General features: G+C 41.5%; 1 protein-coding gene and 1 long non-coding RNA gene across 2 annotated transcripts in view; one reads left to right on the top strand and one right to left on the bottom strand.

The window, feature by feature from the left end:
- The window catches only part of kirrel1b (kirre like nephrin family adhesion molecule 1b), an 82088-nt gene extending 73931 nt beyond the window's left edge, over nt 1–8157 (top strand). The window contains exons 13-15 of the mRNA XM_079651388.1: nt 1239–1366; nt 2343–2417; nt 3510–8157. Of these exons, the coding sequence (XP_079507514.1) occupies nt 1239–1366; nt 2343–2417; nt 3510–4331 (1025 nt within the window). The 3' untranslated portion in view covers nt 4332–8157. The remainder of the gene's footprint in view (nt 1–1238; nt 1367–2342; nt 2418–3509) is intronic.
- The window catches only part of LOC307020224, a 411310-nt gene that overhangs the window by 378068 nt on the left and 16390 nt on the right, over nt 1–16852 (bottom strand). The window lies entirely within an intron of this gene.

The raw sequence follows: 16852 nt of genomic DNA, 5'->3' as shown, positions 1-16852 counted from the left end.
GAGCTTGCAAAGAATATAATAAGTTTATTATACAGTTACATGCCACTTTACAGAAGCAGGTTGCCCATAAACTACATGTCCCACAATGCATCTCATTTGTGTCATGCGCACTGAAGAGACTTGCAATTATTTGCCCTGGACTTCTGCTTTCAGACGTGGTTAATTACTAAGTTATTATCCTATCCGATAATAATCAAATTCAGAGGCAATCATGTAATTTAATACATTATTTGATATGTATATTATATATTTATATAGTTACAACCGGCCCATTGAGTGCAACCTTTATGCGAATGTGGCCCGCGATGAAATTGAGTTTGACATCTCTGATTTACATGCACAAAAACTTTTATAACACAAAACAGGAAAGGGAAATACCAAAAAGCTTAATAGGGCCTCCTTAACATTGAAATAATCCAGTTTTTCTGGCCATGAATCCACATTGTTGTCACTGTATACAGCAACACTTAGTATCACATACGTAACCCATCTTAAAGTCAAGCAAGAAGATGGCATGAAATAAGTTTAATCTCTGCCTGTGCATAATTAACCTTGATATGAATGTGACGGCACTCAATTTAGACTCGAGCCATGCTATAAATATTACACAAATAGTACAAGGTCCCAATAAGATTAATGTCGTGACTTATTCAAATATGAGACAAACAGAAATGTGCCTGCTCATTTCTTTACAGTACAAGGTACAGTAAATGTCTGACAGCTGCTTCAAATGTTTAAGATTCACCTTTTTGTTTTACATTTTATACAAATCTGACTGACTGTTGCGTAAAATTAAGACAGAATTGTATCTGAACCCTGTCACCACCTATCTACTATAAATGAAGAAGATGTATTTAAAGGTTAGGGAGAGTATACAATTCAATGCCAGATATGTAGAAATCCTACACAGGGCTTTTAATTATGCATAATGTCATCAAAAAACGTGTAAGCTTTAAATCCAAGTTAAATGTGAGGATTAAAATAAATAATCATCAACCAACATGAGACACTCTGACAGAAACATCTGCTACAACACATGCATCTTCAACCCTGGCTATCTAAGAGGATATTCATACCAGATGAATGTGCATTTCTCTGACATATTGTTCCCTTAATGGAGAATACTGAAGAAAATAAAAGCGACAAGGCAAACAGTGTGTGTGTTTCTGTTGCTTTGTATGATAAATGAATGTTCCCTGACCCAGAATATGACCAGGGGTTGTGTTTCCTTCTTCCAGGTCGCCGGGGTGTCACCCTCGGTAAACCCGACATCAAGGTAGAGACGGTCAACAAAGAGACCCACAGCCTGGAGGAGGAGGCGGCCGACATCTCCACGGCAACCCGGATGGTCAAGGCCATGTACTCCGTGAGTAGAAACTCATCTGAGTCACCGGGGGCCGCGGAGAGGAGGCGTACGGGTCAATGGGCTTAAATGTACAGATACACACACACAAAGGGCGACCTGGAAGGAGAGGCAGACACACACACACACACACACACACACACACACACACACACACACACAAAGGGCGACATGGAAGGAGAGGCAGACACACACACACACACACACACACACACACACACACACACACACTCAGTAAACAGATGCCCAAGGCTTGCCTTCAAATACACACAACAAAAAATATATAAAAAATTGTGCACACACTCGTGAGAAAGCACTCTACCTACTGACAGATGAAAAATAACAATGGACACGAATCAGTATCAAAATGCTTTATTCAACCTGGGGGACAATGGGTGACATGACAGTTGCTGCATTTTAGATTTAAAATAAAATAAAAAGTATTTGATATTTTTTTTGAATAAATACAATTATATTAAATAAAATAAAATAAAATTACATTAAAACTAAAATAAAAAATATATATATGCAAACATAAATGCCTGAATTAAATGTAAAGTAAAATAAATGTAATATCACAATATATACATTGGTGCATTATTATTAAAGACATTAATGTTAAGAACAGTGCAATGCACATAGTGACCATTAAGTGCGGTAATTGACCCAAACCACTTTGTTTATACTCACAAATACACACATTTTAAATTGCACAACACCCCTTTAACATGTAGGAAGTCCTTGAGAGTGCAATCGTTGTAAAAGTTCACTTTGGAGCGGTTTTAAAGTTCGGTCCAAAACCTTTGTTTCCAACGACTAACCGTTTCTCGTCTTCTACTCTCTTGGGATGAAAAACCTGAAACTCTGTTTTCCTCTCTTCCTCCTCCTTTCCTTTTTCACCCTCCCTCTTTCCGTGTGTGTGTTTCGTTGTTTGATGGTTTAGTTTTTGCCCTCTGTTTCCCTCTCTCCCTCCACTCAGCCGTTCAAAGACGACATGGACCTGAAGCAGGACATCCGGAGCGAGAGCGACACCCGGGAGGAGTACGAGCTCAAGGTGAGAACACCCCTCACTCAGAGGCTCATTTTAGCATTAATATTGTAGCATCAGCATTTTGAACATTACATCGTTCGGTGTATAAACATATCATACAATGTTTGTTCTGGTGAAATGAAGGTGTATCATCCTCTCTCTACCCCAACGTCACCAAACACATCATCCTATAATATTAGAAGCTCAGGAGTTTTTTTGATTGCCAACAATCAGAAAGTTTATGTTTTAATCCCCAGCCCTGCAGTGACCATGTTGAAGTGCCTTTGGTACGAGTAACTCCAAATTGCTCCGAACAGCATGGCCAACAGTGTGTGTGTGTGTGTGTGTGTGTGTGTGTGTGTGTGTGTGTGTGTGTGTGTGTGTGTGTGTGTGTGTGTGTGTGTGTGTGTGTGTGTGTGTGTGTGTGTGTGTGTGTGTGTGTGTGTGTGTGTGTGTGTGTGTGTGTGTGTGTGTGTGTGTGTGTGTGTGTGTGTGTGTGTGTGTGTGTGTGTGTGTGTGTGTGTGTGTGTGTGTGTGTGTGTCTGTCTGTCTGTCTGTCTGCCTGCCTGTCTGTCTGTCTGTCTGTCTGTCTGTCTGTCTGTCTGTCTGTGTGTGTGTGTGTGTGTGTGTGTGTGTGTGTGTGTGTGTGTGTGTGTGTGTGTGTGTGTGTGTGTGTGTGTGTGTGTGTGTTAGTTTCCACCATGTACGGTAGCTTCTGGCTCTGTAGTAGATTCATTCAAGTTTCAAGATTCAGGGCTTTCCTTGTGATGTGCACATAGCTACAGTGTAGATATATCAATGAAAAGCTTAGGTCACAGACTCCTCCAGCAGTGCAACACAATAAAACAGATCAAATAGTTAAAATAGTGCAAATAAATACAAATAAAATATGATAGAAATAGTGCAAAGAGAGTGTATATACAAGTAATTGGAATATGATATATCAGATAAAGTAATGTGTTTGAATGGGTAAATGCTGAAATGGTATGTGTAAAAGTGCTTTAATGCGGTCCTTAATATAAGGCCAAGCTAATGGAAGCAAAGACCAGATGTTTAGATGTGTTTTGCCCAATTTTTTTCCTTAACAATAATATAGAACAAATATTCTGACCACAGGATCCAACCAATGGCTACTACAACGTCCGAGCCACCACCCACGAGGAGGCGCGCCCCCAGTCCCGGGCCATCCACTACCAGGGTGAGTTCCGCTCTCCGAACCCAAACATCGGACCGGCCGGCCCCCCCTCCAGTGGATCCCCTGCTGGAGCCAGCGGAGCTGTTGCCCCCAGTGGGGTTCCAGGATCCAGGTCGGGCTGCTACGACCCCCGCCCCCCATCCAGGATCGCTCACCCCACCTACGCCCAGTTCAACACCTTCACCCGGGTGGCTCAGAGCCAACAAGCACCTCCCAATCCAACTCTACAGTCACCTGGAGATTACCCCGGAGACTGCGGTCTGATGGACAACAACACCCAGCTGGCCTACGACAACTACGGGTACCCCTCCCAGTACCCTACTTACCGGATAGGCTTCGCTCCACCCATAGAGGAAGGGCCAGCCTATGAGATGTATCCGACAGGGCAAGGGCCGGGGCCAGTGATGGGACCGGGGCCAGGGATGGGACCGGGGCCAGGGATGGGCCCAGGGCCAGGGATGGGGCAAGGGCCAGGGATGGGACAAGGGCCAGCGATGGGACAAGGGCCAGCGATGGGACAAGGGCCAGCGATGGGACAAGGGCCAGCGATGGGACAAGGGCCAGCGATGGGACAAGGGCCAGGGCCAGGACCAGGACAAGGGCCAGGACCAGGACCAGGGCCAGGACAACAGAGTCCTGAGGCGGGTCTGGGGCAGTATGGAACCTCCACTCGCTTCTCGTATTCGTCTCCGCCTTCTGAATATTCCCAAAGACACATACAGCGGATGCAGACTCATGTTTGAGAAACACACACACCCCTTGACTCGCTTTTTGAAGCTGCAGTACGTGTTACACATTCATCAAAAACATTCTTAAACAAAAAAAACAAAAAATCTATTTCCATGGCATCCAGTGCATGGAATTTGGTTCATTTTGTAACCAATAAAACCCAACGATAACTCACCGCAGCATCGCAACAACACACACTGAGCAGCAATACACACCACACATGCAAAGCGATGCTCACATGTTTGCGGAGGACCTGAGAGATCCACATCATGAGAAAAGAGAAAAAGAGCACTTTGAAGAAGAGTGGCTTAAAGAGGAACGGAGGAACTTTGCCCATCCTGGAATCCTCTTCCTGCTCTTGGGTCATCTCCCTGCATCACACTTTGCTCACATCCCATCTCTGTAAATAGGTGCAAATGGAGATTTTGGTCATTTTAAAGTTATTTCCTTGTACAAACCTATACAATGTGATGCAGTCCCGTGACCCACAGCCAACCGTCCTGTAATCCACACTTTGTCTGACTCTCGCATATTGCAAACACACACACACACACACACACACACACACACACACACACACACACACACACACACACACACACACACACACACACACACACACACACACACACACACACACACACACACACACACACACAGCTCTTTGAACAAACGTATTTGTTTCGATGTACACAGCAGCTTGGACTATAAACATCTTTGGCACTTTTTGATCTCTTCCCCTCACCAAAACTTGCCCAGTGGCCATCGCTTGCCTACGAGATCTACCTTGATTGAACTGGGACACAGTTTCTTAAAGTGGGACAGTTAGTGACCAGAGTGCCAATGCTTATGTGCCAACACACACAAACTCTTAAGGTGTGTCTACTTTTGTAAGGAGTCGTCTGGACGATGAGGTTTTCTACATCTGCGAGCGAAGGAAAGGAGTGGTAGCAAGCGTCTCTCTATATGCTCATTTCTCCTCCTCGTCTGTCATTTGTAATCATCATGATGCATTTCTGTACTTACATTTCACTCGAGGTCATTGCTGTGTACAGTATTTGTGAAACGAGGTGTGACGGAAGCGCTTTTTTCATTCAATCAATTTCTGCAATTTGTACAAAAAGATACCTCCCCTACCCTCCAGTGTCAAAAAAAAAGTATTCGTTTCTCTCACTTGCACAGTAGAATAGATTTTGTTCCCATATTTATACGGAAACTATGAAGAAAAAAGGCATTCAGAAACATTTTATAGTATTTTTCTAAGGAGTTGTGGACCAAAGGTTCAGCGTTTTGGGTGAAACTCACTTTTTAAAGTGTACGTGGCGACATGGTCGTTATTGGAAACGTTTTGAGTTTCTTTAAAAAGTGATGGATGGTGGTATTGAAGAGGTAGTTTGTAGACTAAACGGAAAGAAAATTGAAGAGCTTCAATCCAAAATGATAAATATCCAGCAAATCTATTTGGGGGGATTTCTCTGTTTGGTGTGAAACTCTTTCTGTGACTTCCAGTCTTTTGACCGGACTGCCTTTTTTCAAACGTCGACGACATTCAAAATGGTGGATGGAGAAGAAAGCAGCTGCTCTCTTTGAGCTGCGAACTCTGTAAGAAATGTGAAGTGTGGTCTAACATATCAAAAGGAAGGCACAGAGGGTTCTATCTAGCTCATACGGTACTTTGTACATTTCTATGTAAAGTAAACTGGTGTGTCCCTGCAGAAGAAAATGTGGTGGTATTTTATGTCTGAGATGTTTTCCGTTATATCGTGTCAGCTTTTGTTCGTGTGTTTGGACTTTAACCCAACAGGCTCATAATAATCAGCGTTTAAAATGATGCTACTAACCTCTAACCTCTACTCAGCCCCATGAACTCCCAGAAACAAATTATTTTACAACAAGAGAGAAGATCACATGTGTCTGTTTGTCTGGTAGGGTCTTTAATCACTTAAAGCGCCAAATAAGTCCAAATGAATATTACATTTAGCTTTTAAAAGGCTATCAAAACCAGTGTGTACTGTACCTGGAATATGGAACAATCAAATACATTGCCTTATAACGACATCTCAATGGGTATGTATAAGAAAGACATTATAAAAAAACAGTTGTCATGCCAACTATGGTTACAAGAAGACAGTTTTTGACTTGAAGCTTTGAATGTCTAAATGACATCTTTTGAGATGTTCCCCCCCACAGGAAATAATTTGACTTCCAGCAACTTATCAATAATGTTGCTTGCTGTGTTAACACGGAGCTAAAAACATTTCACTCAAGCAACAACATGTGCTTAAGTAAGATCAAATTCCTACTGGTTTTCAAATCGGTTCATGTTTGCGCGCACTGAGATTTGTAAGTAAGATTCGATTTATTTTTGTATCATACCATCTCGCAAATTCACCTGTAGTGGTGACAATCATGTGTTGATTAGACGCGGCAGCCAGCAGCCAGCAGCAGCAAACTTTACTTTGTACTAAACTCTAAAGTTCCATTGGTTTTATTACGTTTTTATTCCTTAAGGGACATTAGATAATACATTGTTTTGGCAATCACCAGGAACTGCTTCGACATTTTCTTGATGTTCTCCCTTTTCTTAAGGGCACGCTTTATTGAAAAATCAAAGTAAAAAAAGGGCTGTCTGCAATGAAACCCCCCCCCCTCTTCTCTTTCTATCTCTTCCATACGTTTGTGATAGCAGTAAAAAAAAATGAAAGCAGATGCTCTGAAAAAGACCTGCGGCTGCAAAGTGAAGTCAAATATCTCTGGAGGTAATCATTGAGTCTTAATACTTATCAGCCACCCCATCAACCCTTCACAGATACATTATATTATGGTAATTATTTGCTAGGGGGCAGTAAAAGTTGTATTTATTGCCCCTGTTTTGAATAAACACTTTCAGAAAGGAAACGGCAGCCACGCCATTTCTGATTAGAATATCAGATGGAGCCTTGTAGCTTCAAGGTCACCATATAAAACATTGCTGTGTAGTTATAGGAGAAGAATGGCAGATGGAGCACCCTTTTAAATTGATATGGTTATCACAGCCTTGGTACTGCATACTATTACCTCGTTACAATCATTTTTACAGAGTTGTAGCCGTGCAGTATTCTGCATCTGACTTGAAATGACGTTATGACCTTGTGTAGAATGAGAACATTTGACACGGAGGACGAAGAACAACAAAAACACAGCCAGGTACTTAGTCCTTCCCTCTTTAGTTTTTACACTCTGTTGACATCGGGGGCATATTAATATGTAAAAGACACCATACAGTAGATGCCAGAAATGCAAAACAGAGGTGTAAAGTTTGAAATAAGAAATGCAGCTTATGAGGGAATCGGGAAGTGTTTACTGCACTTTTCTTTTACGTTGTTCCCCTCTTCTCCTTATGTACCTCTCATCCCTTTACTCTCTGCTTTCTCCCCCGCGTCACATTAACAGCCATCTAACAGCTTCCAATTTAAAAGGTTGTCTTTTCAAAAAAAAAAAACTCATATCAACAGAGGAAACACATCCCTCATAGCTTTCTCCCAAATTGTATTGGCGCCATTACCACATGGAGTACATGTAGGTGTATTCGTGTATATGTGTTGGAGCGTTGGGAATCCATTTGTAGAGAACATATATCATCCTCGTTTATTTCTTTGTGTGATAATCATCATTTTGAATCTTATTTTCTTGGTATTAATTTGAGTTCTCGCCTCACCACTGGAAGAAAGGACTGTTGTCAAAAGTGTGTTTTATATGCAGTGTTTTTCTGTGTATGCATCAGATAGAGGGGGTGTGTGTGTGTGTGTGTGTGTGTGTGTGTGTGTGTGTGTGTGTGTGTGTGTGTGTGTGTGTGTGTGTGTGTGTGTGTGTGTGTGTGTGTGTGTGTGTGTGTGTGTGTGTGTGTGTGTGTGTGTGTGTGTGTGTGTGTGTGTGTGGCCAAAAGACTACTCAGCCAGGCCACAAATAGCCAAAACTCTGTGTCAACTAGGCCAAACCAGGCTAAAAACCAGGCCAGAGCCACGGCTAACGTCTCTTTTCCACGCTGTGCTGTGCCGCGCTTTCCCAAAACAACTCAAGTGTCCATGTTTACCTTGTGGAGTCTTCATTCAGTGCCAAAAGCAGAACATGAACTGAGCAGGCAAACAAATGCAGCAGCCATTTGTGTGTGTGTGTGCGTGTGTGTCTGTGTGTGTGTGTGTGTGTGTGTGTGTGTCTGTGTGTGTGTGTGTGTGTGTGTGTGTGTGTGTGTGTGTGTGTGTGTGTGTGTGTGTGTGTGTGTGTGTGTGTGTGTGTGTGTGTGTGTGTGTGTGTGTGTGTGTGTGGGCTAGCTGTTTGGATCTCCATTAATGCACATGTACTGTCACCATCTGTGACCATGTGTGTGTGTTGATGTGTGTGTTGGCAGCCTGTAACACCAGTGTGTATTCATATCATTAGAAAGGTCTACTGGTCTGTAGAAATTGGGGTTTGACTGACTGGTTTTGGTAAATATCAGATATTATCAGCTCACAGCCTGACTTTTTATGAAAAATGTTGATTGATTTGAGCAACCACTACAACATCTTCTGTGTCACTTTGAGATGACATTTAGGAGGGATAGAAAATGGCTCTTGCAACTGATGGTGGGAGAACAACATGACTCTTACTTCCAAATGTAGATTGGCCTAGTAAAACAAAGTGAAACGTAATGCCGATTCAGTCTCAACGGCTAGTGAACAGCAAAAACTGTAACGTTTTAATCCGTGCTGATTCATTATAGTTTTAAAACTTGGTTTGGGATTTTATTATTAGTCTTGGTGGAAACAGATACTTTTGAAAACACTCGCTGCCTGATTGTGTCTTAACGGTGACAACCTGTCCTTCCCTGATTGGTCACGACCTTAGCATGTGACCCTTATCTGAGAGAAATCAAACAAATCAGCCTTGACTACTAGAAGTTAATTCAGCATAGTAACACATTAGGTTAGCTCACCTTGTTTTCTACACAAGCAGCTGTAATGGAGATAAGCGTCTTTTAGGGTTAGGGGTCTTTGGATTCAAGAAAAGCGCTAAAGAAATATAATTTTTTATTATTATTATTATTATTTATAAGCTCTTCCTATTGTAATGCTACTGCTGCCTCAATGCAAGCCAAAATGTAGCTATTTGCTAAATTCCCTCGTTCAACGGCATGGACCTGTTTCATGTTTACACCGACTCGTGCCTGCCAAGTTTACGTGAACAGTTTTCAGTATTAACTGCAATCATTTCTGAAACGGTGCTACAACGATCTCACGTGCGCGGATACCTTAAGTAAAAACATGGTGTGGCTGTAGTAGACCTGTATCAAGTGGTATGAAGAGGATGTTTTAAACCCACCATGACTTGTTTTATCAAAATGCAAATCAATTGGGTCTAAAATCTAAAGGATTATGTTAAAATGGCCTTAATGAGCTGTAAAACTTAACATAATTGTATCTCCAATTTATGTCACATTGCACTTTAGAGGCATATCCACCTTGTTGAGGAGATTCAGTTGCTTTTTAAATCCAAATTGTACATTTTGAAGGAGTTGAATATGATATAAAAGGAAACCATATCAGTCAAACCCTAGTTGGAAGCAGGCCAGCTGGTACAGTAGGACAGAGTGAAGGAGACATTGCGTGGCCTTAGGACACGAGGAAGGAGAAACAGCTGCACCAGTGGACAGGATGAATTGATGTGAAGACGACCATCAGAGCAGTGAGGAGGACGCCATGTTGCACTTCAAACATGTTTAAAGTGGAGTTGTGCATGTGGGTGAGCGAGGCACGTGTGGGTGTTCTTATAAGCATTTATTCATACTCTTTATTTTAACCCTATATTGCTCACATGTGTATTACGTTCATGTTGGGTTTTCTTTTATCCCTTTTATTTGAGAAAAAAACTGTACAAAAACATACCAGATATTGCTGAAATGTTCTCTTATTTTCATGTTTCTTTTTTCAAATTGTATGTAATTATTTTTCCACAGTACAGAAAATAAAAGACGACACGGCTTTTCATAAGAACAGCAGCAAAAGGCGTGGATTTATTATTCTGGAACGTACTTCGCAGAGAGTTTGTTTTATATATTTGTAGGAACGAGGCTCCGGGATGTGGCTTCACAAATGCCTCGGCACATTGAGTGAAGCTCGCACCTCGCATCCTGCTGTTTATTCAGGTCAGACTTTGAATGCTGAGCCCAAACTGTTGTTGTGTCTCTGGGAAATAGGTGAGTGTGTGTCTATGTATAGCTCTCAGGCAGGAGGGCATGTGTTTACCCAAGTGTCTCCTCTCGCCTTCTCCTTGTCACCTCTCCTCTTTCTTCCTCCCTTCTTCCTCATCTCTTGTACTTCGGACTCTTGCGTCATCTTGTCCTTTCTACATAACATATCGTCCTGATGTCCTCCAAACATCTTTTCTTTCCCTCGTCCTTTTGTTCTCCTCTCCTTCAGTGTCTCCTTGCTCTCTCCTTAAATCATCCGGTCCTCCTCTCGTCTCCTTAACCTTTTCCTTTCTTCCTCTCTGATTTACATTTTGTTTCTCCTCTCTTCTCGTTGAACTCCTCTGCTTTTATCATTCCTTGCCCTGTCTGTCATCCCCTCTCTTCTCACTCTTTCTCCTCAGTCCTCCAATAAAAGCCCATCTCATCTCCTTTCCTTTATTTACATCAGTCACGCATCATCTTCTCAGTCTTTCCCTCACATCTCCTTCCCCCCTTCCTCCTTCTCCACCTCACGTTTCCTCTTTGAATCTTTTCATCTGTTCTTCTGGAGGCGGCAGTGGCTCAGTCTGTAGGGACTTGGTCTTGGAACCGAAGGGTCGCCGGTTCACGTCCCGATCGGACCGAAAAGAGATAGCTGGTAGCTGGAGAGGTGCCAGTTCACCTCCAAGGCCACTGCTGAGGTGCCCTTGAGCAAGGCACCTAACCTCGAAACTGCTCCCTTGGTGCCTCTACCTCTCTCTTCCTTTCTCCCTAGTCATCCCCTTCTGTCTCCTTTTAGCGGGTACCTGGCAGCCTCTCTACTCTGCCACCTCTCCTATCTCCTAGCACGTGGTTGTGTGTGTGCATGTATATCCTCTGTGTTTGTGTAATGTCTGTCAACACAACAGAGTGGGGAAAGAAATGTCCCTGTGACTTAAGGGATTAATAAAGTGTATCTTCTTCTTCTTCTTCTTCTTCTTCTTCTCTCCTCTCAATTATGTCCTTCAGTCATGCATCATCTTCTCTGTGTCTCCTTTACTCCTCCCACCTGTTATCCTTTCACAATGTCTCCAGTCTTCCCTTGTTGTATTCCTTCTACAGTCTGCTCTCCCCCTGCCTCATATTGTCCAGTCTTATCTCCTCTGTTTTCATCCTCTCATTCCTTTGCACATGACCTTCTCCCACCTCTGTCCTCCTGTCCTTTCCTTTCCTATTCCTCAGTCCTCCTGTCCTTTCCTTTCCTATTCCTCAGTCCTCCCCACATCTCAAACCTTCTGCCTCTTGTCTTCTTTTCGTACTTGTCCTCTCAACAGTTGTCTGTCTCTCTCCTGTACGTCCTTGGTCTTTCTTTCACCTTCTCCATCACCTCTTCTTTCCTCGTCTCCTTTCTTCTGGTTTTCTCTTATCTCCTTATTTGACCTTTTCTCTGATCTCCTCTTCACCTCATGTCATTAGTCCTCCTCTCACCTCTGTCTTCCCCTCTTTTTTCCTCCTCCCAGTCATCCTCCTTTTATTACTGCATGTTGTCAGTCTTCACATCACTTCCCTTCTTTCCTCTACTTTCCTCTCTCTTCCTTTCTCCCTAGTCATCCCCTTCTGTCTCCTTTTAGATTTGCAGTAGCTCCTTATTCTCACCAACCGTCTCCTAATTCCCCACTTTTCTCTCATTGTCCATCATTATGTCCTCCTCCTTTCCATTAGTCCCATTTCCTGCTATTTTCTACCCTTTCCTTCCTCAGTTTCACCTCTTACAGATTTTTCAAATGCACCCTTTTTCTTTGTCATGTTCTCCACTGCAGCCATTTCCTTACCCATTTGTGTCTCATTTCAACACCTTTTACCATTCCTCTCCTCAGTCCACCCTCTGGAATAAAGCTAGAAAGAATCACAAAAAGGGAGAGACGAGGACAGAAGACAGAAAGCATTAGAGCCATTTCTCGTCTTTACTTAGTACGTAATACTGATGATCCTCTCCTCTCTCCTCTCATTGAGGAATAATGTCTGGAATAACCTTCAGCTCTGCACTCCCGACTCCAGAGGACCCCCCCCCCCCCCCTCTCCTTTTCCACCACCACCTTCCATTTTATCCCCTTGTTCACATTTGAAGCAGTCGTTGTATGGATTATGGCCTCTCTCATGCTTGGCACTGCACTCAGAGCCCGAGATATATTATCATATTAGTGGAGAATGATGTAATGCATTTCAAGACATTTGTCCTTCGCACACCCTCTGTCCCTCCGCAGATGATGTCACTGACTCTGTGTCTCCGAGGCAGAGAAGTTTTCAAGTGTTTTGTTTTTTTCCTTTGATGCTTTCGCCATCTTGTGGTGGGAGTGTGGTATTGAGCTGTAAACGGAAAGAAAGCGAGAAGAGTAGATTGAACACTGTTCACCTATGTTGATGTTATCATGAAAAAAGCCAAACTATAGTATGTCAAAAATATCATGAAATTACAGCATAGTGTAATATGTTTAAAAATATGATTTGAAAATAGTATAAGTCATAGTAAAGTATTCTGAAAATGCCATGAAAAAGTCAAAGTATGGCATGTTGAAAATGTTAGTTTATTAATGACATGTCTGGTAAACATTTCATGAAAAAAGTCATAGTTTAGTAAATCAATGATATTATCAAAAAAAAGTAATTTCAAAGTATGTCAAAATATGAGATACAGTAAGTCATATAGTTTGTCGTAGATTTCGTAGAATATATTATGCTGAAAATGTCTTTGTAGCTATAGTATATTTAAGCAATAGCTCACGACAGGCCGTGGTATATGCTCATTATATCACAGCTAAGGGGCGTGGTTCGGCCCGACGCGAAACGGAGGGTCGACGACCCCCTTAGCTAACGGTATACTGTTTTTCTCAGACGCGGAGGGATACTGACTTGTTGTGAAAAGTAACTTACAATTCTACCCGTGGTATACGCTCAGTATATCACGGCTAAGAACCAATCAGATTGCTTGATTTGACTCGTCCGTTTTATAATGAACCATATCATGAAAAGAAACCATATAGTACGTCAAATTGTTAAGAATAATGTCATAGTAAAGTATGTTGAACAATATCATGAACATAAGAAATATGATGACAGAAAAGTCATAGTATAGTCTGTTGAATATTTAATGAAAAAAGTCTTAGTGTAGTATGTCGAAATAGTTCGTCAAAATGATCACAAACACACACTTCTTCAAACATGGACCCTGTCTCTGTTACCATGCTGTGCAGATGTCTTCTTTATGCTGGGTAATCAATCATATGTTATGATCATTCATGTAGAACACGTGCTTGTTTATTGAATACACTGTTTATATCTACAGCACAATCTATCCTGTTAAAGTTGATCTCAAACACCGAGTTGGTACACTTAACTTTGAAATGCGACCCACTTAAAAATAATCAAATTTAACCCCTGGATGTAGGCAATTATTTATGACTGAACCAGAGGATTATGTGAGTCATAACAGACGTCCTTGGTGTAACTGCACTGAGGGTCTGTTGGGTCAGGGACAGAAGACAGACGCTTTGGAAATGACTTGATTACTAATTAGAGTCTGACTGAATCTTGGAGGCCGATCCAGGGACAAGATTGATGGAGCTACATTATTGATTGCAGTCATACTGAACCAAAATAGGACTTTCTATAATTAGCTTTTTATTATTTATATTTATGTTGTTACATATACTATATTTCGACTTTTTGTATGACATTTTCTTCACTGTATTCTCATGTTTTTATTATATTTTACATGTCATACACATTTTTTATTATATATATTAAATATTATTCTGTGTTGGTTGGTACTTTGGATGGTGTTCCTAGGGGGAACCCCTTTTTTAAGGGGGGGGGGGGGGGGGTGTTACGACCCCCTCCACTCCACTAGGGGTCTATGCCTTTGTGTTCTGCTTGCCTCTTGTTTGTGTTTCAGGTGATCAACCTGATGAGCCACACCTGGGCCGTCCACATAAAAGGCCAACACCAACCCGTACTGCCCTCTCACTCTTCTGTTGCACACGGCCGTGTCTTTGTTTCTGCAGATTTTCACACTCCCATACACGCAATCATTATGACTTCCACATTTATTAGGTTTCTTTGAAGACTTTAATTTGTGTGGTATTGTAAATAAATACGCTTTTGTTACACTTAACTTGTCTGGTCTCCCATCTTTGTTGCAGCCAATGAGCCAGGCCGTAACACTGACACAGTAAATATATTTACATTGCTTTAATTTTTCGTATTAAGTAACATTTACATTACATATTTCTTAGAACCTTAACTTTTTATTATTGACATTTATGTTGCTACGTATACTATATTTCAACTTTTTAATGATATTTTCTTGACTGTATTATCATTGTTTTAATATGTTAATATATCACTGTAATGTTTATATTCGACAGACACAGTAAATATATTGACATTGCTTTCATTTTCGCATTAAAGGTAGGGTAGGTAATTCACTTCAGAAACACTTTCTGTTATATTCCATGGAATGCTCTTAACATCCCGATAGCAATGAATACATTAAATGCTTTGACAATAAATACATTAAAAAATGTCATCTGTGGAAGCCGTTGCGCTTTAAAAAGCACGACCAATCATCTGAGCCGGCCCGGCTAAAGTAACTTGATGGCCTACCTGCCTGTCAGCCTTCCATCTGTGCACAAACTTATCTCGTGCCCTCATTGGTCATGTGCGTGTTCGTGTGTGTTGGAGGAGGGGCTCTGTAAGGAAGGGGCAGATTTTTTTCGGCTGCATACTTTCAAATTCTAGCGCACTCGAGCTGGTTTCTCCATTCTTACCTACCCTACCTTTAAGTAACATTTACATTACATATTTCTTAAAACCTTTATCAGACTAACCCAAAAAAAGAAATCGGCTATTTAATGTGGTATAAATTGTGTTTATTTGATCCAAACTGTGTACAGCTAGTCTTATTTCTTTAACCATAAGTTATAGGTTGTATTTTATATAAAAAAAAACATTTGGAAGTAGTTTATATCATGGTTCTGGTTACAGCATGAAAATGTGAGGGTGTATTTTATATAATTGTATCTTGTGTCTCGCAACATCTGACATGTTTGCAGCGTGAAGAGATGTATTTGTTGAGAATCCCAGCATGAATCTCTTTTCTGTCAGTAAGAAACCAAATCTTTGAAAAAACAATGACAGATTTGTCTCTGATGCATCGTCTGCATTTTAATGACAGACAAGTAGACATAATCTTTCCCAATCCGCAATCCTTTCTTTCTTGGTTTCTCTCCAGGTAGTGATGCCAGCATGGCGTCCTCCAGCAGAATACCCAATGTTTGCATTCATTGCACCAATTGGCTGTGTGTCTACATCTGCTGTTCTTCCTTATTAACAGACACTTTAAAAGATAAGGAAACACTGCATGCTTGTGTTGAAGGACAAGTGTTTTAGCTGGACTCCTGCTCCGCCTCAAACTTCACAGACATGCCAGTTAAAGCCTCATTAGATGCATCTTCACATGATGCTTTGTGAAAGAAGAGGCTTCAGCAGCATCAACACAGAGGAAGAATGATCTGCCGACAGTTGTTACTGATCGGCCTGGGTTCTTAACGCCATGATTTAAATAATCCATCTTCTAATAGAAGAGGGATGCCTCTGATTATACTGCGAGTGCATTTGATTTTTTAATTGTTGATAAACAAGTGCATAATGTCCTCAAGAGAAATAATTGCTCAGTATTACATTGGAATATTTTATTAACCAATATAACTGTTTGCATAATCACAGGTCTCCGTGCAGAATGGAGAAGTGCTCACTCTGCTTGAACTCAAGATGATGAAATATCCCTTTTAGGTCAATAATCTCATTGATACCATATTTGGAGGTGTTTTAACATGGTTTCTCGTAAGAGGGGTGGATGGGATGTTAAAACACTGACCAAATAAGTTACTGTCTGCATCTGGTCTCCAACGGCACAAAAAGAACACATGCAACTCATTCTGCCTTTTCAAACTCTTGCTGTGAGCAATTCATTTATTTAAAGGGACCTATTTTCATTTAATGGAGTTTCCCTTATATCGGTATATCGGTCTGCAAAGTCTGAAATCTCAAAGTTCCTCTTTCACCCACTGTCTCTGCCACCTCCCTCCATGCCTGGTTCCTCCGGTTTGTTTCCCGGTAAATAGTTCTGGTCGTAAAGAACCGGGTGATAAGCTACCGTAGTTTTTCATTTGGAATATGAGGAAATGAACTGCGGTCTGGCTCTCCCAGCTTGCACGTGGTTTGATTGGCTGCGCTTGCACTGGCGGGATTTGCATAAACGGGATTTGATTGGCTGATGCCAAGCATCGAGCCTCAAAAGCATCGTGAGCA

The sequence above is a fragment of the Notothenia rossii genome (assembly GCF_949606895.1).
Source record: "Notothenia rossii genome assembly, chromosome: 9".
Lineage (NCBI taxonomy): Eukaryota > Metazoa > Chordata > Actinopteri > Perciformes > Nototheniidae > Notothenia > Notothenia rossii.
Note: the sequence above shows the minus strand (reverse complement) of the source record. Positions and strands in the feature narration are given on the sequence as shown.